A 25,966-nucleotide genomic window follows, 5' to 3' on the forward strand; every position below is an offset into this window, starting at 1 on the left:
TCGGCAGTCGTCATCGTCGTCATCCTGGCCAGACTGGGGAAGAGAGGGATGGGGAGGAGGGGAATAATGGTTCGTCCAATGTCGTCGTCTTCGTCCTCATCTGCTGGAGTCGATTCGGTTTTTTGTTGTTGTTTTTCGGGGGAACCGGGGGGGTGGGGGCTGAGGTGGGGGGTGGGGCGGTTCTCTGAGTGATCAATGTGTCGTGTCCAAAAGCTTGACTGATGTCTGCTTGGCGACCATGCTTTAGGCGCGTGGGGGTATCGCTGGAGTTTCAATACTGACGTGTCTGTATTCCGTGTTTTTCTCTGTGTGCTCTTTGAGAGAGGGAGAGAGTGCGTATCATGTGTGTAGTTGTATATGAGGCGACGGGGGAGGGACAGGGGGGGGCGGGGGATGAGGAGGCGGGGCGGCTGTTGGAGGAGGGAGAGGGGGAAGGGGAGGGATAGAGAGAGAGAGAGGTGGCTGGCATGATAATCAGGAACGATTCGGCGGATCGATGCCAAAGTGTAGTAATCACCCAGGCATGTCACTTATAGACCCCAAGGAAGGGGGAGAGAAAAAAGTGGGAAGGGGGTGGGGGTCGAGGGGGGATGAGGCCATGGTTGGGATGACACAGTTGAGGGGTGAGACAGAGGGCGCGAGGGGAAGGGGAGGGGAGGGAGAGAGCTGGGTGGAGTGCTGGTTGCGCAGATCTATAGCGAGGCTGACGGCATCAGGCGTCATCAGTGACGACAGCGAGACACACACACACACACACACTCACACAGAGCGACAGAAAGAGACAGACAGAGAGAAAGACAGACAGACAGACGTACATACACCAACGGACAGACATGCACACGCGTCCTCAGATTAGAGAGAAGGAGAGAGAGAAGGTCATTGGGCAGCAGCCGTGTCTTGCTGGCAAAGAAGAAAGTTGGCGTGGGCGTAGCTGTGTGTGTGTGAGGAGGGAGGTAGAGAGGCGGGTTGGGGTGGGGATGGAGGAAGGGAGGAAGGCACAGTGGCCGCACAACACAGTCCAGACCATGGGGGAGGTGGCACAGAAAGAAGCAGCATAGAAAATGGCCAGGGAGGGAAGGAGAAGAGTAAGAGACAGCCAGGCCCGACTGACATGGCCCTGTGTGATTCTTCGGCTGGGTGAGCTTTTAAAGCAACAGAGACGGCGAGAGAGAGAGAATGAGGATAGGACAACAAAGTATGTGTGTGTGTGTGTGTGTGTGTGTGTGTAATTACACTGGTGCAGAATTTCTAAGTTTATGTCGCAACACTTTAATTTTTTGGTATCACATACATATATATTTGATACGTATGTGTGTTCGCGCGCGCGCATGTGTGTGTGTACATGTTTAAACGCCAACACACACACACACACACACACACACACACACACACACACACACACACACATCGGGACAGAGAGGACAGTTATGCACGGATCATCATAGTTTATGTAGAAGATGGCATTGTGTGACAGCTGTCCAAAACGTCACAAGCTGAGTACTGACACAAAGAGCACTGACTTCAGCGAGCCTTATCCTCCACTTTTATTTTCTTCTTCTCCTTCGTTCGTGGGCTGCAACTCCCAAGTTCACTCGCATGTACACGAGTGGGCTTTTACGTGTATGACCGTTTTTACTCCGCCATGTAGACAGCCATACTCCGTTTTCGGTGATGTGCATGCTGGATATGTTCTTGTTTCCATAACCCACCGAACGCTGACATGGATCACAGTATCTTTAACATGCGTATTTGATCATCTGCTTGCATGTACACACGAAGGAGGTTCAGGCACTAGCAGGTCTGCACATGGGAGATCGGAAAAGATCTCCACCCTTTACCCACCAGGCGCCGTTACCGAGGTTCGAACACCTCCGCTTTTTGAATCGTATACTGGCAGACTTGTGTGTGTGTGTGTGTGTGTGTGTGTGCCGGCGCGCGCGCATTCTACCGCACATGGTAGGAAAGAGTGTGTTTGTGTGTGTGAATATGACTGAGTTGGCTGCGTGCTGTCGTTGTGTGCCCACATACTTACATGCATGTATGTGTGTGCGTGAGGTGACGTGTCTGTGTGTGTATCTCTGTTTTCTCGTGTGTTGCTTTGCTGTTGTATGAACAGAACTTGTGTGGGACTCAGGTGCATCCATTGTAGTAATATGAGATTTCGTTACATGTGTCTGAACGTGTGTGAATCATAAGTACAGAGAGGGAGAGATACAGTTACGTATATGGATAAAGTTATTCATCTGGCCATAGCCCCTATGAAGGGGTACACAAACAACAGTTGTTGCGTCGTATTTGTTTGAATAAACACGAGAAAACCAAAATCATATGAAACACAGATACATTAGCAAAACATAAAACGAGTTTGCAATTTCTCTGAATTTAAATGCTTTGTGCAGGAAAATGGCAAATTCCATGTATCGTTTTGCCTTTTGGACGACATCAATAAGCGCAACTTGAATGTACAAGGTTGTCGGAAATATCTAGCTGGAATATATCTTTCTCTTAACCCTTTAAGAGCTGAGCAGCTCAAAACAAAATGCACTTCGTCTTCTTTCTCTTTCTGGCATAATGGGCAAATCAAATCGTTAACATCAGATTTCCTGTATCTGTAACGATGTGCAGCCGAAGTCAACACACCCACCCTAAATATTGTAGTTATTATTCTTAGTTATTTGTCCATGTTTAACGTCAAATAAGGTTTCATATTATGCAGTCCGCAAAAAGTTCCTTACATAATAAATCTATTGCTGTTTTGAACATGCTCATTCCATGCTTGGCATCTATAATCAATTAAACGTTGACGAAAAAAATTAATAAAATCGTTCATGCTACCCACACCTTGATTGAACCACACTTAGCTAAAACCATTTTCACACAGACAAATGCGAACATCAGTTACCCAATTTTACTTTCCTCTAGAATCCAAATGAAACAGGATTTTGTATGTTTTCAACGGTATTTTAATTTCATCCATTTGTACTAATCTCTAAGCCAGCAGAATTTACAACTATTGGGTATCTGTTAGTTTCCCTATACACAAGGTTATTAGGGGTGCGCACATCAACACCCAATCACTTCTTCAAAGCAAAATAGATGCACAGATTCACAGTGAAACGCAGCATTGTTTAAACCCCACAACTCTGAACCATATTGGTGGCGGGGGGGGGGGGGGGGGGGAGAGAGAGAGAAAGAGGGAGAGAGTGGGAGAGAGAGAGAGTTGAGCAACCAAACGATGATAGATGTGTGATGTGCACAAAGTATAGAAATCAAAAGTGTGTTCAGAGCGCATGTCCGTGCACGCACCCAGGACAGAAACTGAACAGCTGCCACAACCCTCATTGGGGCCCATTCTCCGTATCACATTCAGAGATTAAGACATCATATAGACAGAATATGAAGCTGTTTGTATCCGTTCTCTTCACTTTGTTTATAGTCGTGCTTACCGCCACGGCCATATCAGATCTGAAATCACGTTAAAGGCAACCATTTTCATATTTAAGTACATACACCAAAACCCAAGGCTAAAAACCAACATTGACCATTATCAAGCATCCAACCTACAACAGTCAGATATCAGCATGCCACTAAAAACCAACATTGACCATTATCAAACATCCCACGTATAACAGTCAGATATCAGCATGCCATTAAAAACTAACATTAGCCATTATCAAACATTCAGCCAACAACAGTCAGATTTCAGCATGCCACGGAAGACATCAAAACTAAAAGCGAAGGCCACGATGGAGACACCAGCCATTTTGATACAGTTTATCATATCCACATTTTATCAGATAAATGGAAATCATTTATCCAAACTTTCCCTGGTGTCGGCCGACACAGTTGATGGATGGGGCAATGTCAACATTTCGCCCCCCTCAATACGGAATGAGTAGTGTTCACAACAAAACGTGGAACGTTCACTCCGCCAGTCACCCAGAGGAGCGGAGGGGAAGATACATGGATGTCGCCGTGTTTACATCTCACGGTACAAGAGGGATCTGAGGGAGAACTTCAGGAGGCATTGAAAGAATCAGATCCAGAAGGCAGCAAGAGAGCCATGACAGACATACACGAGCCCAGAATTTCCAACAGGGTGTTTCTACCTCAGAAACTTCGTGTTGTGAAGTGAAACATTATTGGAAAGAGACGTAGTGTGCACATGAGGAAAGAGGTAATACAAGGTTTTGTTTATCTTTCTTTGTATATGCACGCGAATGTGTGCGTGTGCGCATCCTGGTTAGTCGGTGAGCTCTTCAGTTCGACCCTTCGAAATGTACGTGTTTGTTCGGACGTAGTTTAGCATTCGGCTTCTTCTGTGTGAGTGGGTGGATGGGTGGGTGATCAGTGTTACTGTCAGTGAACGCAGGGGCTGTTAAGCGCGTGCGTTCGCGTGATGAAATGTACGCACATGCATATTAATGTGTGGGGGCTGTGCATGTGACACGTGACTCGGGGGACTCTACTCACAACAGCAACAGACATTGAAAGGTAAATCACTGCCACACTCCGAACACCGGGCCAGCACTGACACACGAGCACATGAACACACCCACACACATAGAACGAAGTATATAGAGCCTGAAGCCAGTGTGTTTGCATGCATGCGTCCCCCGCACACACATGCTCTTGATTGTGCGCGCGCATACACGTACACTCGCACATGCAAAGATAAACATACATTCATGAACGCATGCTCCAAACAGCTCGCTCTCTGTCTCTCTGTCTCTCTCTCTCTGCCACACACACACACACACACGCACGCACGCGCACACACACACACACACACACACACACACACACATTGGCGCGCGTGCACACACACACGCACATGTGCACGTTGTGCAGACAGAAATCTGGCAGTGTCTTGTTATTGACTTGTCAAGGCCATTCGGTTCAATCTGGCGTGGAACTCTGTCGTGACATTTATCACAGAGGTTTGTATTGCGTGAGCTAATTCCTCAACAGAATGGCGACATTTTCTCTACTTAGGATTCCTATCGTATTTCTGATACGAAGCAGTTTTGACATCAATAGCTTCGGTTAAGGCAGAAAAGTCACAGGATGTAACATGTATCAGAACCATGCTTTTTTTTTTTCTGTGGATACCTTTTTGATCCTCTGAATTGATCAAATTATCAAGATTTTTTTTTTTTTTTTTTTTTTTTTGTAGCTTTAACATTTTGCTGGAAGCAATGTCAGATTTATGACAAGCATGATTCGAGATTTTCATAACTGATCGATGAAGAGCGATCAGTTGTCATCAGTGATCGAGCAGCGAAGTACAGTGATCGATTGCATCCAGTGTAAAAGCATTGAGGGCGTCATTTTGTTCAGTGTTGTGTTTTTCTGCAGAGCTCTAGACCCTAAGTGACTTGCGAGCTTTCTGACGATATCTGCCCATTCTCAGTCGGTAAATCGACTGGACTGCATGATATCCTCTTACGCTGCTTGCAGACGTAGGTAGACCCCAGTCCATATTTCTTGTTTTGTTGTTTTTCCTGTCCTAACAAACTGGATAAATATGACGATAGGTCGAGTTAATTAATACTGGCCGGTGGGGGTGATGGGGTGGTTGGTCAAGAAGGGTGTGGGTGGGGACAGGGCTTGGGGGTGGGTCGAGGGGAGCGGAGGTGAGGGGGGTGGAGGGCTTCTTGCAAAGTAAGACTGCTATCGATACAGCGTTGACCGGCGAATATACAAAACATGAATCATTAGGACTTCGTTGCTGGTTTAAGGTAACGATGGCGACGAAGGAAACGGACCTCTTGTGCGTATATCATTTATGGATTTTCTGACCCTGCTGTTTGAGATAGCCAGTTTGATATCCATAGCCCACTTTGATTGATTTTATTGATAAAAAACAACAAAAAAACACACACACAAAAAGTGTGGAAGAATAAAGGGAGAACATGTTGCCCTGTGAAATGTTTATCCTTGATTATCGATCCAAGCTTGAAGTAAAGCCAGCTTGTCCTGAATGTGGAATGGCAACTGTAACATGCGATAAAGTGTGCGTTAACGGCATATTTTTGTCTCAGATTTGTTCAGATTGAGAAAGTCATGTATATTGTATAAGGTGGTCAATAAAGTCAACACCCCTTTGTGTCCATCATTTTAATAGTATAATGACATTTTCCAATCTTTAGATTCTCGTTATATAAATATGATCAATTTAAAATTTGTTCTGCGTTCACAGTAGAATCTATTTATCTTCAAAGTCCCTTTACAGTGTGGGAGATGTCCAGTAGATAGATATCAACACACACACACACACACACACACACACACACACACACACACACACACACATATGCCTTCACTCTCCTGCTTAACGAGTGGTACGTATTAAACCCCCTTTCTATTCCACATTGTATTTCTTATCTGTTTCGACTCTTCCTACTCGTCAGGATTTGTTTCCTTTCCCTTCTTTTTCTTTTTCATCGTAACTTTTTTCACAAAATACGTAAGAAATCCCAACTGGAAATACTTGTCTTGAGCCGGGTGGTAAGCATTGTGGTCGCCACTTGTGGGAAATATTACTCTTTGGTGTATTCGCCCATGGATGCTGGGATTTACACGGAATAAGACATACGTTTTTGTTTTCGCAGTAAAACCCTTGTCCACGGTGTTTGACCAGGTTTTTTGCAGTTCTTAAAGAAGTCGATATTTTTCATTTATTTTCACATGAACTGATGCCCCCGAAAACGGAATTTGACTACCGACATGGTGGGGGTAAAAACGGTCATACACGTAGCTTACCCGTGAGTGTATACGAGTAAATGTGGGAGTCACAGCAAACGGATAAAGGAGGGGAAAAACATGAACAGATAAACCTTTTTTTTTTTTTTTTTTCCGTGTCGTGTTGGGTGGTTTTGAACATAACATGTTTTTAGCCGAAAGGCAGACTTTGCTCATGGTCACCGAAGCTATAAAACATGACTGGAGGTAATGTTTCACCTCTGGAGGCTGGTTTTAAAAGGTTAAAGATCAAGGAGACTAATTTTGGGGATGTCCGAAACGATGTGTTGTGCCTAAGAGATGGTTGTGGAACAGAACGGCTTTTTTCCCCAGTCAATCAATTCCCAAAGATAGCGCCAGGACCTTACAGATTTTTCACGGGGTGTCAAGTTTAGCGACGGGAAGGCAGAAGGAGGTTGGAGTTGGGTGTTTGTGTGTGGGTGAGGGTAATCGTAGCACTGAGCTGTGGTTTTTAGAGCCGAACTCTTTTTGTTATTGGAAGCACGGCGTCCTAATTTGAAGCGGGATAGAAGTTACATGCCGTCCATAATTATATCAAGATAGACAAGGACTTCAAGGTGAAAGCTCCCGTCGCCTTTTACGGCCTCTTGGCCAGCGAATTCACATCCACTGTGTCAAGAGCTCGGGACAGGAAGGCGGGGCCCAGTTCTCTCCTTCCGCCGTTTTGACCTTACCCAACGAAGTCAGGTATCCATTCACACCTGGGTGGAGTGAGGAAAATCGAAATAAAGTGCTTTTCCCCAAAGGATACACCACCATGCCGAAACGGGTCCTTGAACCCTGATCACTGGTAAGCACTGGGTCAGAAGTCCAACGTCCTGTGACCACCGATTCTGCCACAGCGGCTCACACACACACACACACACACACACACACACACACACACACACACACATATATATATATATATATATATATATATGTATGTGTGTGTGTAGAGAGAGAGAGAGAGAGAGATTCCACTATCCAACCCCGTGCCTCGTGAGCAGAAGTACAGCAGAGCTACAGGAGTTAAGTGACTCTGATGCTCCGGGCCAGATATTTTAAAATCGCTCACATCTATCATCTTAGAGACACCTCGTCTCCAATCGACATTCCGTTCAAGTTAAGTTTAGCATGGATCATGAAGTGAGGGGAATGTGTGTGCGTGAAAACCCCTGAGCAACAATCTATCGGTCGTGACGGCAATAACTATGATGTCCCCAGAACGCTGGTGACTCAGGTCTTTGGCGTTGAGGATTTGACTTTTATTGAACGTTTGCAGTCGGAGTTCGCATATATATATATATATATATATATATATATATATATATATATATATATATATATGGATGGTAACTTACTACTGTTTGTCAGTCAAGTCCTGGGGTTTCCAGTCCTGTGCTTTTGCCTAGGCTCCTTACTTCTACCATGTTTGTTTTCAGTCAGTTTCTTGACTTTGTTCTTGAGAACGTGTGTGTGTGTGTGTGAAAAGTATCGGTTCTCATTTGTCTCCGTTATGTTCCAGTTTCATTTTTCTTTGGTATCACTACAACATAATCAACAGACTTTCGAAAACTAGTATTGAGATAGAGAAAATCGATTGCCAAAAACTCACGAAAGCAAATTGTTTGAGAGTGAGGGGGGATGGTTGGGGGAAGGAGTTGTGGAGGGAGGTAGCCCACTCTTTCTCTCACTTTACGATCAACGTGGGATAACGAGAAAGCCACGCCTTCTTTCAGTTGTGTGGTTGGTTTCTTGTCTTTTTTTATAATACAAATGTCAAAGAAAAATTAGGTAAGAGAGAAAGAGGGGATGACGACATGGACGATGATGATGGCGTCAACGAATTCATCATGATCAGCGGTGATGACACTGAAACTGACACCTACTTATTGCAGCTTACATGAAACGGATAATTGCAATGGACCATGTGTATAATTCGAACACAAATGTACACCAAGACTTGACTCCAATCTTACCCCAACGGATGTTGGGATTAACATCACGAAATAAAACAACTTTTAAAAATATAAATGTAATAGAAAAAGGAGTGCCACAATGCTGTACCCTCACGTAGCGAGCCTGAAAACGGAGCCAAATTAAGTTTTGATATTTGTTGTGGTGCAGCCTCTTCTGTCACATTCTTCTAGAATGTTATTTCTTTTCACGCTTGCTCATATTGTGTTCATCTGCCATCCATTCGCTTGCAACGTCTCATTGAAATTAGCTACTCGATTTCAGAGAAAAGACTCATAATGCGATTTTTTTTTTTAAACTGAGTCAAAGAAGGAAACATATAAAGCAAACAGACAAAAGGAGATACACCCACACACGAATACAGATTCTCTCTCCCTCTCTCTCTCTCTCTGTGTCTCTGTCTCTGTCTCTCTCTCTCTCTCTCTCTCTCTCTCTCTCTCTCTCTCTCTCTAGCTGTCTTTCTATCAATGACTCTCTCTCTCTCTCTCTCTCTCTCTCTCTCTCTCTCTCTCTCTCTCTCTCTCTCTCTAATCTGTCCAGCCTTTGCAGTATGCAGTCTCTGTCTTCCTTGAGTTCCTAATTGTGGTCCATGGCCAAAGATCATTAAAACAATTTCGTTCGTTCGTTCGTTCGTTCTCTCTCTCTCGTTCACTCAAACACACACACACACACACACACACACATTACAACACACATACATACACATTCACACACAAACATGCATACATGCACAAAATCTTTAGAAACAATCCTCTGTCAACACCGTCGGCGTCTTCACTGTCATCAGTCATCACCATCATTACGATGATTGTTGTTGTTCCCCCATCCCTCTCTTCTTAAAACAAACAAAAAAAATCTCTCTCATTTTTCTCATCAGAGTGGAATTTTTTAGATCACCGAAAAAGTCGAAACTTTCTCATTCTTCTGGATGGAACAGCAATGTAAAATGACCGGTCTTTTGATTTTTACCAAGGTTCTAGGTCAAAGAAACATAGGCACCTCATGCTAAGCTTCCTACTGACGACAGTACTTATAAATATATACTGAGGTGTGGAATCAGCCCAGTGAAGTGGGGTTGGGGGTGGTATCGACACATCCAGAGCGACCAGGAAGATAAATCGAACAGTCCTTTTAAAGTAGTGAAATATGTGTTTGAAAAAGTTACATTGGTTGTTTATAAAGACAATAATAATAATACGCACAGCATTAAACTCAGCCACATGTTTGTGAATATTAGAATTGTGTCTGTCAGTTACAAACCTCCGTGAATGTCACATTAAAAAATTTTTTTTAAAAAGATCAGAAGTGGATTGGACGTGTGTCAGTATATATCTGCAGACATAAGTACACTGTTAATGCAAAGTTATGTCAATCTCTGGATCTGTTTTGATATTGCTATCACTTTAAAATAGTCCAAGACTTCCAGACATCTTGAGATCGTGTATATATAATCACAGTTCTTCGGCCTTAACCCCCGTTTTGAAAAGTTGTCCAAAGGCATTTCCAGAAACCACAATGAAAAAAAACAACAACAGATCAGCTATGCTATCTTTTTCCAGCCTGCAAAATTAAGACAAGTTGGTATTTTTCCTTCCAAGGTTTTCTTTAAAACTACATATTATGTTGCAACAACGCTGTGAACAGTTTGTAACTGAAACCATGTCAAACTGAAATTTTCAGTGATAATATGATGGCACGTGCGAGTGAGTTAAGATTTTTCGTATTCTTCTTTTCCTCCTCCAAGTCCTCCTCCTCCCATAACTCTATGAAGAGTTATTGGGGCGCCTTACAAAAGAACTGTTAACCAGATTCTTCGACGTCTGTCAGTTATATATCAAAGCTTGTTATTCAAACAGTTCCGTAATGATTTCGCATTGAAAACATATGTCAAAATCTGTAACACTTTCACAGTTACAGTACCATGTTAATTTCGCCGAGATCGTTTGGGTCAGCTTTGATGAAATGTAGTGGCATGTTTGCCGTTTTCTGTTTTGACTGTCAACATTTCATCATGTGTTGTTTCCGATTCAGCTGCTTCCTCCTTGCTGTCTTCCGGGTCAGAACGCGGGCATCACATTGGATCAATAGTTATTCAGGCTTTTTTTTTTCTTTTCTTTTTTTCTTTTTTTTTTTTACAGGAGGTGAAAGCTTGTTACTGGGGTTATTTTTGAGTCATTTATGTATATATTTATGTACTTTTGAGTAAGAATCACTCTTGTTCCCTCTCCTCTCTCTCTCTCTCTCTCTCTCTCTCTCTCCATCCATCACACACGCACACACACACACGCACACACTCACGCGCGCGCGCACGCCAACACACACACACACACACCAACCATTCTGTTTTAGAAATGGTGAGGGGGGGGGAGCTGGGATAATTTTGTGTCAGGTTTGTTGCTATAAAGTATTAATTTTGCTTTGGAAGTGGATGTGAACACACAAGGGAGGGACAATGGATGGCAGTGCACTGTGACAACGCATGCACCTCGGGGGTGTCCATTGACAGGGGAAAATTGTCAAGTTACATGTTCTAATGTTGATTTGCATATGCTTGTTTGCGTTATTAGTCAGTTACTGAGGAAAATTGATTTTATTTGTATTTCCTTGTTTGCTAAAGTTGCCTTTTATTGCTTTTTGTTTTTACATATATATATGTGTGTGTGTGTTTGTGTGTGTATACAAACTTCTTGCCGTGTCTTCTTTTAATGCAGGTAATGTGGAGGTGTCTTTGATCGGTATGAAAAAGTATTGTCTTTTCAGAAACAAAAACAATTAACGCATGTGACGGTGGCCGGTGTTGTTGTTTTTGGGGGGCGGGGGGGTTGTTTGTTTGTTTTTGTTGTTGTTTTAGTAATATATTATAATATCGCCCTCGTTCGCAGCAACATCAAAGGCGTTTGGGCGTACGTGGTATCCTTCGTCAGAATTCTCCTGTTGAAATTTTACATTTGCGATGACATTACGTGTACATTAGCAGTACTTGAGGTTGTTTGCATGTGTTGGCCTCACTACTCAACACAACCGTGTCATTGAAAGTAACAAACGGGCACAATAGCCGTGTGGTTAAAGCGTTGGACTTTCAATCTGATGGTCCCGGGCTCGAATCTCGGTAACGGCGCCTGGTGGGTAAAGGGTGGGGATTTTTCCGATATCCCAGGTCAACATAAGTACATGCCTACTTGTGCCTGAACCCCCTTCGTGTGTATACGCAATCAGAAGATCAAATACGCACGTTAAAGATCCTGTAATCCATGTCACCGATCGATGGGTTATGGAAACAAGAACATACCAACCATGCACACCCCCGAAAACAGAGTATGGCTGTCAACATGGCGGGGTAAAAACGGCCATACACGTAAAAGCCCACTCATGTACATGCGAGTGAACGTGGGAGTTGCAGCCCACGAACGAAGAAGAAGAAGAAAGTAACAAAACAGAACAATAATGCTCCCAGTTGTGAGGATCATCTGCCCCTGCCCCCTGCACCAAATGAGAGAGCTGTGTGCAGGGGGAGCAGTGTGTGGTGTGTGTGGTGAACATGTTGCTCGATCCGAATTGAATTCCTTTTTTACACTTGGGTCACAATGGGCCACGGGCCGTGTCAATGACCTGTCCACGTTCTCTCTCTCTCCCCCTCCCCCTGCCCCCCCCCACCCCCCATCCCCCCCCTCCATCCCCATGTCCCCCTTCTGATGCTGCTGCTGTCAGCACGGTCACTGCACGTGACGTGTTCGATCTGTGTGTATGTGTGCGTGCGCGCGCAAGCGTGTGGTGCGCCCTTGTATGTGTTCTAACACAGATTTCGTGGAATGGTTTATTGTATACATAATATATATACATGCAGAGAGAGACGCTTTGACACTTTTAATGTCGTTGGCCATGAGGTCCTTTTTACATGGATGAATGCGTCAACATAATTATGTTCATTTTATAACAAACCATAATAATAAAGGAATGAAAATGAATGGGGGTCGGTGGAAAGGAAGGTGATTAAAGGTGATTATTCTCACCGCCATCCAGTTTATGTTGCTCACAGTCTCCGTAACTCGCTCCCCATCAATCCATCCTACTCACCCTTCTTTTCCCCACCTCTCTCTCTCTCTCTCTCTCTCTCTCTCTCTCTGAGCTTTATGTGCGCGCGCTCGTGTGTGTGTGTGTGTGTGTATGTGTGTGTGTGTTTGAGTAGTACTTCGGTCGAGCTCATTACAACATAATGCCTGGCCCAAACATTCGTATGAAATCATGTGGTGAAGCCGCACAGCTACACTTTCAGACAAAAGGAAAAAAATAAGTCTTCATCGTTTAATAAGTTGCAGACAAGAAATGATGGATATTGTAGTCTTAACAACAACAGCTACAACAACAACAAGAGCGCCAGTTCTGTCCTGTAGTGCCGGCAGTACCGACCACCTCTTAGCTAATGGAAGAGAATGTACTGTTGCTCAATCTGCCCATAGCCATGGAGAAAGGTGACTTTTCCTCCCAAGTGATCATTAAAAAAGGAAAGAGAAAGATGACACAACCATCTCTGCCCCCAGGAAAAGACCAACCTTGGGGATGGTGAAGGGAGGGGGGGGGGGGTCCAGACAGACAGCTGAAGAGGTCTACTACCCTGTTCGATAACGCACGGCGAAACCATCATAAATTATGCAGAGGCACTACTACAAATGGTACACAAACCGGATTGACCATAAATCCACACACACACACCACACACACACACACACACACACGGTTTAGAGAGTGGCGAGGAAGGGGTGGGGGACAGACAGAGGGGTCTGTGATTGTAAGGGAGACACCAGGAACGTCCTGACGTGGCTGAGCCAGTGGCTGAGGGAGGCCCACATATTGACCCGCCATACTGGAACGAGTTGCAGTGACCCGCGCTCTCCCTGCGGTGCGGTTGTTGTTTGGTTCTCCCTCCCCCCCCCCGCCCCCCCCCCACACACACACACACACCCTCCCTCTCCCTCCCGGCACAAGAATTTAGCCCCCGGGCAATGTTGGCCGTTCTCGATAGCATCCTCGTGTGATTTTTTTTTTTCTCGTGTCATCTTCTTGCATTACATTGCCGTCGCTGTCTGAACAGTTTACTCACACCCATCCTGTCTTCTGTCTGTCTCTCTCTTCGTCAGATGGCAAACTTCCTTGTGTCATTTTAAATGTCGGCAATGTGCGCGGCTTCTGATGTCATGCTGTCATTGTGGCCAGAGGCCATCAGCACGTGTGGATGATGTAGGATAGGACTTGTCTGTTGGATCGCTTGCATGACGACGGTGCAGTCAACAAGGACAGAACGTTGTAGGACATGGCTGTGGCCGACTGTCGCCCTTACTGCCCACCCCCTCACACCTCCAACCTGAAGAGAAACAGCGGTCAATTCTGTCTGTCTGTCTCTCTCTCTCTCTCTCTCTCTCTGCATTCATCAAACACTATAATGTGTGGCGAAACCGGCAGGTACCCATTGCGTATTAAATCAATTGTAAAATGCATAAAATATTGGCTCAGACTAACAAGACTGCCAACACCACGATTGTGTAGGCAAGCATACGAGATGCTGCTGCTGCAAGAGGAGAAGGGCAAACAGAACTGGGTATTCCTCATCAAGAAAACACTAACGGAACATGGATTCTGTCTTGTTTGGATGTGCCAAGGAGTAGGGCACGAGAGTCAGTTCACTCAGACCCACGCCACATCACTCACCGTCCCACCACCACCCTATCCCCACCTAATTCCAGGCACGCTCTACAATCCCCTTTGTTTCAGACTTTCCCTGTTACACCTCAGTATCCTGTACATCCTTTTGCATTCCATTGATCCATATCCTACATGTATCCCCTGGTTGTGTATCCCACGTTGGTCTCACTGTAATTTCAACATTAATCGTCAGATTGTATATCAAACATTAATTTTATGGCTGATCCAGCATTGGTCGTCAGATTTTTGTATACCCGACATTAATCATATACTATACACCCAGTTGCGTATCCAGTATCAGTCTTCAGTATATATATCCATATTCGATCTTCGGGCTTTAATGATATCGAATATTTAATCTTCAGACTATATAATCAGTATTGATCTTCACGTTTTATATCCAGCTTTAATCTTATGGCTGTACATCCATGATTAATATTCTAGCTGGATATCCAGCATTAATCTTCTGGCTGTGTTTCCCACATTCATCGTATACTTGTATATTCTACAACTGTCTCTTGTTTGTGTATCCCACACATATCGATCATCAAATTGTGTATCCCATATGTTACAATTACCTGGCAGTATGTCCCAATTTACTTTCCAGTCGTTTCTCTCTTATTCCTATCCAAATATGATGCACCCTTTATTCCCAGGCATTGCGGGCCTCCCTCACCCCTTTATCTTGTTTTTTTCCTATTGCCATGTGTCCCACATTTTCTGTCCTGGAAATATAAACCTTTACCATTAATAATTATTTGTCATCCGTGTCCCTTGATATGCAACCCTTTTTTTTCTCTCCTGGCACCATGTCTCCATTTGTTTCCTAATGGTATACCTTTTGTTTGTTGTCTGACACTATCTCCCTGTATGTCCTAGCAGTATATCCTTTAACTCATGATGGTGTGTTTTATCTCCTGGCAGTACTATACCCTTCAACTCATGGCGGTTTGTTTCCCTTTACTTTCCACCAGCACGCCCATTACTTCCTGACTGTATTTATTCCCTGACAGTGTATTTATTCCCCGACAACATACTTTTCATCTTTCGTATGCCCGTTATATTTCACCCCTGGCGGTCCATCTCCTTCCCAGCAGTACACCCATAATCTCCTAACAGTGTTTATTTCCAAACAGTATAATCTGTTTCCCGTATGCCCTTCATGTTTATCTGATGGCATTACATCTTCCTGTATTTCCAAGCTGCAGAGCCTTTATTTGTCTGCTGGCAGAGCATGCCATTTTGACATCATGCTGACAATTTGTCACACATCAGTCACATCAGATGAGAAGGGGTTGACTGTAGTCTTTGACGTCGACAGAAAGATGTAGGGTGATTGTCGTGACATCGAGTTTTGGTTGATGGCATGCCTGCTTATGAAGGGAATGGTTTTTTTATGACTTGGCTTCGTCCCTTTTGTTTGGTCTGAACTCAGAATATTGAAGAAAGGCTGGTGGTGCACGTGCTTTAAATGCTGAAGTGAATATTTGTTCACTAATTGATGTATTGTCCTTCAGGAGTGACTTGTTAAATAGACCTTGTGGTCTTAGGTGTCATGGGACACTAGACATTGTGAGAGAGAAGGTAAGTTCTTGCTGCTGGGACTCGTAAGCTGTAGAAAAGCTGGTGTTGAAAGAGTGTTAAGTTAAATGTTCTCCTCGAGTTTGATCATGAAAAATTCGTTGTGATCGTTTCTTCTGAATTTGACAAGTTTCGTGGTTTTCTGCATCATCTACTTTTGAGAACACTGGTTCGGTAAGACGAAAAATCGACAAGGCGAAAGTACATTTCTCTTTTTTTCCTTTCTACTATTGCCAGTTAACTAAATTTCCTCAGCACCTGTTCTGGTACAGTTATTCGGTCAATAAGACGCTCAGCAAAGAATCTTGAAATAAAGTGAATAACAAGGACAACGGAGAAACAACTTGAATTTTATATGCAAAGATTTATGAACATTGAGCCAAACTGGGAAGTGCAAGGAAGAAAGGAAAGGTTCTGTCTGTATCTCCCTGGAATGAACAGTAGATGTGGTTTAGCGCTAGAGGGAAAATGTGAACGTATATAGTTTTCTTTGAACATTGTAATCATGCAAGAAAGGTGTGTCTAACGTGTCTTGTTGATCCTTGGGTTTGAGTGAAGTCATACTGCGAGCTTTGTGTGCGAGTTTATTGTCGTGTCAGTTGGAGTTGAGTGAATGCGGCAGTGTGACAGCCGGGTACTGGGACGTGGCCACGTGTCCAGAGTCAGGTTGGTGAGAGAGAGAGAAGGGAGGGGGGGAATTTGGGTGAATTTAGTTCAGCATGGGATCAGTGCTGCAAACGTTTTGTTTGGCGGTTGGAGGAGGAACGTCGGGAGAAAGAATGCTGTCCTTGACTTTTAATCGTTATCAGGCCACTCATACAGGACATCAAATACGCACGTTAAAGATCCTGCAATCCTTGTCAGCCTTCGGTGGGTTACGGAAACAATAACATACCCAGCATGCACCCCGCCCCCTCGCACATACATCCAGAAAACGGAGTGTGGCTGCCTGCATGGCGGGGTAAGAATGGTCACACATGAAGTCCACTCGTATATATATGAGTGAAAGCGGAAGTTGCTACCCACGAACGAAGTCCACAAGTTAAACAAATCCTACACTGCTTCCAGTCTTTGGTTGTCGGTCTCTCTCTCTCTGTGTCTCTGTCTCTGTCTCTCTCTCTCTCTCTCTCTCTCCCACCCCTCTCTCTCTCTCTCTCTCTCCTCTCTCTCTCTCAGTCTCTCTCTCTCTCTCACTCTCTCTCTCTGTCTGTCTGATTACTGTATTATTAGCAATAATTACATGACCAGACGGGGGTTGGAATCAGAATCCCCCCCATTGTCCCTCCACCACCACCCCTATTATCCTGTTTCGCCATCAAACCCAGACGTCCAACAAGCCGGCCACACCCTGTGTGTATCAGCTGTCCCACAGCTCTCACATGTCCCGGGGAGTGGCCCCGGTCAGACACACCGGGGAGGAAAGAGTAGGAGGGAGGGTGGGTGGGTGAAAGATAACAGGACAAAGGAGCGAGGCACGTGAAGCACAGACAAGAGACGTGTCAGACACGGCCAGGCGGTGGGGTCACGTGCTGACTGCAGCGTCAGTTGTCGCCCTGTGAGAGAACTGGGCACGTGCATTCTGTCACAGGTTTGTGCCTTTCGCCTTGTGAATATCGTCTGGTCACAGCCTGGTGCGGTATTCAAGAGACCATCGTGCCTGTTGGTGAAGGTGTGCCAGTGGGTATATCTACACGAGGCAAGGCAAACGGACCTGGCCTCAAGTAGATTTACCCGCAGGTGCACCTTCAGTTTACCCGCATGTACAATGGTCTCTTGAATATCCCTCCTGATGGGCCCATAGAATTTCTCTCTCTGGTTGACAGAAACAGTAAACACCAGCTCTTACCATACCACCATCCCACCTCACTTGGACACCTACGTGAGTTGTATGTATACAACACTGACCCGATATTACCTTGGCACTGATAAACTGGCAGGTACGACACGTTGGAAACTTAGGCGTAATTATAAATTTTAATGACATAAAGGTAGCTGTTCAAATCATTGTTATTTCACATTTAATTGGACGTACTGTAAGTAATAACAAGCAGAAGGTTTTTATCCCGGTGACTTTGGCCCTTTGTCGGTGTCAAACGAAGAGAATGATACTTGCAATGGGTTTTTCCAGGCTGGTCTCACAAACATCCGTTTGCTGCTAGTGACGAATAACAGCGGGAAGAGTGACAGTGGTGATGTGATCAACTGCCGGGCTTTGTAACTACCCGGCTTCAGAGAAATAACCCATCGGCGTGTTCATTCATTCATTTATCGTTTCCACACGATCAGTTCTAACAGATACCGAAAATCCACGGACAACTCTAGACTGGAGGGATTGGGGGGGGGGGGGGGGGGGGCTTATTTCAAATCAGTCTCACCCTTGGGTGTCATTTTTCGCCTTTTGGGGGATGGCGTGGGAGGGGGTTTTGTGTTTGATTGAAACGGATCTTTAGCAGACTAGAGTTGAAGGCTGTGTCGAAGACTGACAGTGGGATAAGGACAGATGCGGTTCATTCAGGAGGGGATTGTCATATTCAGTTCACAAAATACTTTCCACTCGGTACTTTATATTTTCGTGCTCACAGTCTGGTTCCTGATATACCATCCCGCATCCTCAAGAAAATGAGTTGAAATGATTTTCAACACACACACACACAAAGGGGGGTGGGTGGTTCAGAAAGCCGTGTCCACTGCGGCACTGAACGCCGGTAAAGAAAGTAATATTAAATTTGTTGTATGTTTTTTAATGGGGGGGGGCGGGGGGGGGGTTGAGTGTGTGTGTGTGTGTGTGGGGGGGGGGGGGTGACTGAAACGGATCTTGAACAGACCTGAAGGCTGTGGAAGACCGACGGACGACAGTGGGATTAAGACAGAAGCTGTTCATTTAGGACGGATTATCATGTTCACATCACAAACCACTGTCCAGCTGAGAAAGTCCAGACTGTCCTTGCCGTTCCTAAGTTGGGTGCAGAGTTGCCCTCATGGCTCTCAGGCTGCGACCAGATGCCGAGGACTGAGGTCTATTTATAACTGTGTCAAGTTGTTGGTTGGAGACCAGGACAGGAGTGGTCCGTCACACTGCTTCGACTCTTGGAGACATATTTTTACACAGGTATTTCAACCATCGTGTCGGTTGGGTTTTTTTGTTGTTTGTTTGTTTTATTGTTGTTGTTGATTTTTGTATTCCGGGGGAGGGTGGCGGGGCGGTCCTTTTTTTTTTCTTTTTTTTTTAAAGCATGGCTTACTTGAAAAGTGAAATGAATTCTCAACACACTCAATTTTTTGGGGGGAAAACTGGTGATCGGTGGATATGTGTGATAACTAAAGCACACACACACACACACACTTTTTTTTTTTTTTTTTTTTTTTTTTGGTTTGTTTGATGTGTTTAGTTTATAGTGTCCATATTGATTCCTCTGATGAGTTTTAAGACAATTAAATGAGTTCTGAGTTCACGCACACACACAGTCACCCCTTTCCTGTCTTCGTTCCTTCACCGAACCATCACCCCGTGCTTCACCTCCTCCCCTCTGGTTTAGTTGTGGTGGCATAATGTGAGGCCAACCGACAGAAGGCGGAGGGGAGGGTGGGGAGAGGGAAAGGGGAGAGCGAGCGCTGCCTGGAGTTCCCTGCCTTGGAAGCGGTAGTGTGTGTGTGTGTGGTGTTGGCAGTGTAGTAGTGTAGTGTGGTGTCGTGGTGTGGTGCTAGCCGCTCCAGCTTGGAGGACAGAGAGAGAGAGCCGGGCGGCAAGCTTTGTGTGTTGGGCGTGTTCTGTGATGTGCACTGTGTGCTATCGATCCCGTCCACCCACCCACTCTGGCCACGCGCCCCCACCCACCCATCCCCCACCCCTCTCTCTCTCTGTCTCTCTCTCTCTCTGTTTCTGTGTGTGTGTGTCTCTGTATGTTAAGTTTCTCTCTGTCTCTCTGTCTTTGTCTCCTCTCTCTCTCTCTCTCTGTGTCTCTCCCCCCCTCTCTCTCTCTCTCTCTCTCTCTCTGTCTCCGTGTCTGTGTGTGTGTGTATGTGTGTGTCTCTCTCAGGCTGTGCCGGTGTCTCTCGCTCTGTTACTCAGTCTCTCCCACCCGCCCCCTCTCAGTCTCTTTCATCTGCCTCTGCCTCTGTCTCTCTCTGTCCCCCTCTCCCTCTCTCTCACTGTTTCTGTCTCACCGTCTCCGTGGCCCCCGTAGCTCCCCCAGTGGCTGCCAGCCACCAGGACGCTGGTGACTACATACGGGGTGTAGCGGTGAAGGAAGGAAGAAAGCGGTGTGTGGCGGCCACTGAGGACTGAACGCCTGCCTTGCCTTGCCTTGCCTTGCCTGCTTGCTTGCTTGCTTGCACGGTCGTGCTTGGCCGTGTCGCGTGGAGTTGAAGTTGTGCGCGTGTGTGTGTGTGTGTGTGTGTGTATACGGGGGAGGTTGGGTTGGGAGGGTGGCGATGGACAGAGGGAGGTGTTGGTTTGTGTGTGTGTGTGTGTGTGTCTTTGTGTGACTGACGGGGTGTCGTTGTCTTTCTTCTCCTCTCTGTGTGTATGTGGCTGCGTGTGTGTGTGTACGTTTGTGTACATGTGTGTGCGTGTGGCTGTGTGCGTTTCCACCTGTCCGCTTTCCACTTGTCCATCTGTCGGTCCGGCCATCCTTTCCCCCACCTCACCCCTCCCTCTCCATGCAGTGGTGTGTGTGTGTGTACGCGCGTGACCACCCCCATCCCCCACCCCCGAGGCAGATGGCAGCAGCAGCAGCAGCAGTAGGGGGACGCCTTCAGTAGGCCTCCAAGCCAAGGCCTCCCTGCCTGCCTCACCCGTCGTGCCGCTACTGGACTGAGGTGCTGCTAGGGGTGGGGGTGATGGTGGTGGTGGAAGCGGTGTGGAGGTGGTGGTGGTGGTGGTGAATGGTGTTGCTGCCGCTCCGGCCTGGTGGGACGAAGTGGCCGCCATCATGGACACCAGTACCACCGCTGCGGCTCCTCCGCCGTCGACGACAACAACGACAACAACAAAGACGACGATGACGACGACGGTGTGGTGGTTTTGAGTCGAGGAAGTGAGGTGAGGTGGTGAGGGGTGGTGGGACTGAGGGGTGGGTGGAAGAAGGAGAGAAAGGTGCGGGGTGGGTAAGAGGTGAAGGTGGTGGTGGTGGAGGAGGAGGAGCACGGGGGTGTGACTGGCTGTGGTGGTCTGAATGGATGGAGCCTGGTGGTGTCTGTGCCCTCTGTGTGTCTCTCACCGTGCTGTGTGGGTCATCGTGTGGTCGTTGTCTGCCCTTACCTCACCTCACCTCCACCTCCACCACCCCTATCCCTGCTGGCTGCCACGCCGCTCGCTGTCGGCTTGGGATGTGCCCCTCCTGCCCCCTGCCCCCACTTTGTGATAGGAGACCACATCCCCTCTTCTCCCTCACCCTTCTTATACCAGTCTGTCTGTCGGTCTGTCTGTCTGTCTGTCTGTCCTCAGGAACCAGCTTTCGATGTGTGTCTCTTCTCCGTGTGTTCACCGCCCTTTGCCAGCTTCTTTTTTTTTTTCTTTTTTCTTTTTTTTCATCTGTCATTTCTGCCTGTCCACCCTTCCTCAGTCTCACAGTTCGTTTCTGTCCATGTGTACTCTTCACTTCTGTTTTTCCCCCTCGTCTTTTTTTTTTTCTTTTTCTTTTTTCCCCCCTAATCTTGTCTCTTGTGCACATGCAGATCCGATTCTAGTTTTCCCTTCTGGGTGGCTCCTGTTCAGTCTGTTACAGTTTACACGGAATGCTGTGCGTGATAACATTGCACAATCCTGTCTGCCAATGCCATAGATATGCAGGAGGATGGAAGGAGAGCAGTGAAGGCTGTTTGTTTTGGGGTTTTTTGTTGTTGTTTTTTATGTGGTCTGTACTGACACCACTGGTATTCAGGAATACTAAGGTTTTCTCAGTGTGTCAGAAAACTACACTAGTTTGCTTTCATGTCATGGTCAGGGAGGGTGGGTGGGGATTTTTGCAAGAGTGTTGATGTGATCTTTTTTTAATTGATTTTATTTATATACTTCTTAGTTGTGTAAAACATTTTACCCCTTCATGAGTTCATCTCTTCTGTGGTTTTTCCATCGGTCAGTTATTGTGTGTTTGTGAGTGGCTGCGCATGTGTGAGTGTGTGCATGCATATGTGTGTATGTTTAATTTCATTTATTTATGTTCATTCTAGATATGTAGGTACCACTCATACCAGTGGAAAACAGTCACTATTTCCACAAAAAATGGCAAAATGTGTGGTGACTGAACAAAAATACTGTAGCCATTCTGTCAGTTGATTGTCAGTCATCAAACCAGTCAATCAGTCCATGAAATGTTGCTGTATTCTGGATAACATTACCTTGCGATACAGTGGTAAGCATCCCTATTTTGTGAATTTCTAGACTCAAAGTAATTGCTGAAAAGACCATTCACAGAACTTCTCCCTCAGCACTCCTCACACATTCACCTGACAAACACGCCCACATACCTTCCTGTGCACACACACACACACATGCACCAAACCATACATGCACATGCGCACATGCTCACACACCCCTACCTCCACCTCCGCACACACATATACATGTATGTAAATGAACACGTGCACATGCAGTCAAACACACACACACACACACACACACACACAAACTATTTCACTTTCAGATATAATAACGTAATTCATGCACATATGCATGCATGCACATGCACTCATTCAACTGCTTACATTGATGCATTCACAACATTTACATGTCATCTATGTGCATGCGTTCATGCACATGCACCCCACCACCCCCTGCCCCCCTCCCCCAACACACACATGTGCATGAGGATATAGGTGGAAAGATGGAGAAAGGGAAGAGTAGTTGGTTTGTGGAACAGTAAATTGCGATTAATGTTAAATGATGTTTGTCTCTCCATGAGTTGGGACTGTGATCACGACAAACTGTTAGAGGTAATTTGATTTCCTTACTTTCCTCCTGATGACCTAAACCAGCATCCTGAAATGGAACCAAAGCTATGAGAGTGTAGGATGTGACTTTTTCAGTTGGCTGTGTGGGTGGGGAATACCGAGAAACATGATTAGATTAATTTCTCCAGACACTCACGCTCGTGAAGTCTGTGGCAAAATCTGTATAATGCTGTTAGGTTCTTCTGTGTGCAAGATTTATTGAGTGCCTTTCCTGTAAAAGCCTTGTGTGCTTTAACATTGATATCACAGACACACACGTACACACACACACACACACACACACACAAATGTATGCATGCACTCACACACACACACACACATACGCGCGCGCGCACACACACAAACACGCGCACGCAGGCACACACACACACAAGTATGCCATGTATGTGTGCATGACATGCTCTTTGAAAAAATCCTCTAAAGAGGGTTCCTGTTTTTTAAATGAAGTTGTATCTCACAAATCATTCTTGCACTGAACTGTTTGTTCCTGAATATCTTGTAAGTGAGCCCACATGCAGTCATTAACAAGTCCAGATTATCTTGTGTCTCAGACGGCTGTCACTGTTCCAGATTATCCTGGAGTGAACACCTTTCTTTTTTCTTTTCTCTGTGGTAGGGGGAAGGGGGGTGGGGAGATAGGAAGGACAGACCGGTAGGAATGACAGGAATAATCGGATATTTTGAGCACAGGACACTGTGAGATTTTTTTGTTTTGTTCATGTTTAAGGTGTTTCTTGGAGGGTGGGGGTGGGGACTGAGGGTGAAAGTGGTGGTGAACAGGTGGTCAGCGATTTGTAGGTCAGCGATTAGTTGATTTTGATTGGTATGGAAAGATGGGGAAACTTGACACACAAGAGAGACTGCCATCACTGTTAGTACAGCCAACAGGAGCATGCTGTTTTCTACTGGTTCTATTTGTGAGTTTATTTTGATAACAGCTATGTATAGTTAAGTACAGTTGTGTGTGTTTTGGAGTGTGTGTATGGGGAGCATTCAAAGGTCATGATAAAAAGTCTATCTTCTCCATAACATATTTCACACACACACACACACACCACTGACTTTAGTTAGAATGTAACCTTGAATCTATTAGTAAAGAAGAAGAAGCCATTTTCCCAACAATTGCACATGGACATGTTTGCGAGTATGAATGTGTGTGTGTGCTTGCTCAGTGCTCTTATGTTTAGTTTACACACTGCTGCAACAGAGTTTCTCTTTTGTGTTGAGGCACATGATGGATTTCAATGCATGCCCTAAAGATTGTACATGCATACAAACACTTGCACCAAAAGCACATTCTCTTCTAATGGCGTTTATACAACACACACACACACACACACACACACACACACACACACACACACACACACACACACACACAGTGCAGCCCTTTCGATATTGTTTTTCCTGTCTGCAAGTGTATTTGTTTTACTATCAAAGTGGACAGAATTTTATCAGGGATGACCCTTTTTTGTTGCTGTGGGTTCTTTCACATGCACTAAGTACATGCTGCACTAGGACCTAAGTTTGTTATTTCCTCGAAAAGACTAGCACCTAGACCACCAACCATGGTGTAGTGGAGGGGGGAGATAAAAAAATTTTCCATTATTTACGAGACTTGCACCTGTGGACACTTGCTCTGTAGTCAAGCGCATTACCGCTAGACCACCGCTCTGCAAACCATGTGAGTTTTCCTCATTCACTCCTTGTCTTGAGCTCACTCAAAGTCTCCCAGTTAAAAGTGAGAGATGGTGAGGGTTATTGCGGCTGTCTCTTTAGGAGAACATTGTCTTTCTCCTGTGTGTTGAGTGGATTCTTACTTTCACTGGAAAGCTGAGAGAAATGTGTGTGGTAGTTTCTGTCTGGGTCTGTCTGGTTTATCTTTCTGTCTACCTTGAAGCGTGGAGCTGTGTGTGTATACTGGAAACAGCTGTCTGTGTCTGTTGCCCAAAACAGCGGTGAAAAAAAGACGAAAATGTTCAACTGTGGTTAAGATTAGGGTCAGGTAGGCTTTGTCACTAAAGTTGTATAGCTATGTCCATATCCATACCAGAAGCTTTCTGCTTGGTTTTTGTGGCTTTGAACTCACTGTGGCTGCTGACACTATGCTTCCATGAATTCTGCAAGTTCATAACTGTGGTTTTGGAATTGCAGAAAGGAATACACAGACTCATTTAGTTATGAGAACAAGCGTACGAGAGTCTTTCATGACAGAACAAGCGTAAGAGAGTCTTTCACAGCAAAGTGCTAAGATGAAATTTCTGTTCCTTGCAGGTCCCTTACTGCAGGTGTTGAACGAAAAAACCAAGTTCAGCCGTAACCGCCTGGGATCCTTCAGCTCTTCCTTCAAGGAGAAGAAGGAGATTGTGCGGCAAGTGTTCCTCTTCACCAACCACATCCTTCTGACTACCCGCACCTCCAGTGGTCGACTGCACTTGGCCAAGGTAAATGGCAAGGTGCTGACCAATCTATATGCTTTTCCTTCATCCGTTTTTTTCTTCCTCTGTACAATTGTAGTCATTGGCTGAGAGTTTGTTGCTTGATGAAGATCAAGGCTGGATAGCATGAGCGATCTTAGCAGTGCTGAGTTTGTTTATCATGAAGAATTTTCTTATGTCTGTGCTGAATCCAAGCAGTGAGGAAAATTCTTGTTGCAAAGCAAACTTAGCATTGTAGAGATTACTTATGCGACCCAGTTAAGGTCAGTATGAGCGTGCATATTGTTTTTGTCATCATTATCATCTTTGTTGTAATGATTGTCGATGTAATTGTTCCAGATTTTTCGTTTACCTTAATTATGTGATGATCTAGAATGCTGATGTTTGCATTACAGATTTTGTATACTGAGTGGTGAAAGGGTATATCTGATTATCTATTGCATCTTAACTTGATATCAGTACTTTTGGATCAGCTGCATTCACATGCTGATTAAATGGTTACAAAACTCAGTTATTTCAAACAAGAAACAAACAAAAATTAGAAGCATTTGTTGGTAGTTGTCAAACAAATCTGC

The 25,966-nt window shown here is 45.2% G+C and overlaps 1 protein-coding gene across 2 annotated transcripts in view; it reads left to right on the forward strand.

Annotated features, from left to right (window-relative positions):
- Positions 1-25,966, forward strand: part of LOC143296908 (ras-specific guanine nucleotide-releasing factor 2-like) — a 316,971-nt gene that overhangs the window by 211,386 nt on the left and 79,619 nt on the right. For both annotated transcript variants that reach the window (XM_076608906.1, XM_076608907.1), the window contains exon 10: positions 25,228-25,397. In XM_076608906.1, coding sequence (XP_076465021.1) covers positions 25,228-25,397 — 170 coding nt within the window. The remainder of the gene's footprint in view (positions 1-25,227; positions 25,398-25,966) is intronic.

The sequence above is a fragment of the Babylonia areolata genome, chromosome 22, assembly GCF_041734735.1.
Source record: "Babylonia areolata isolate BAREFJ2019XMU chromosome 22, ASM4173473v1, whole genome shotgun sequence".
Taxonomy (NCBI): domain Eukaryota; kingdom Metazoa; phylum Mollusca; class Gastropoda; order Neogastropoda; family Buccinidae; genus Babylonia; species Babylonia areolata.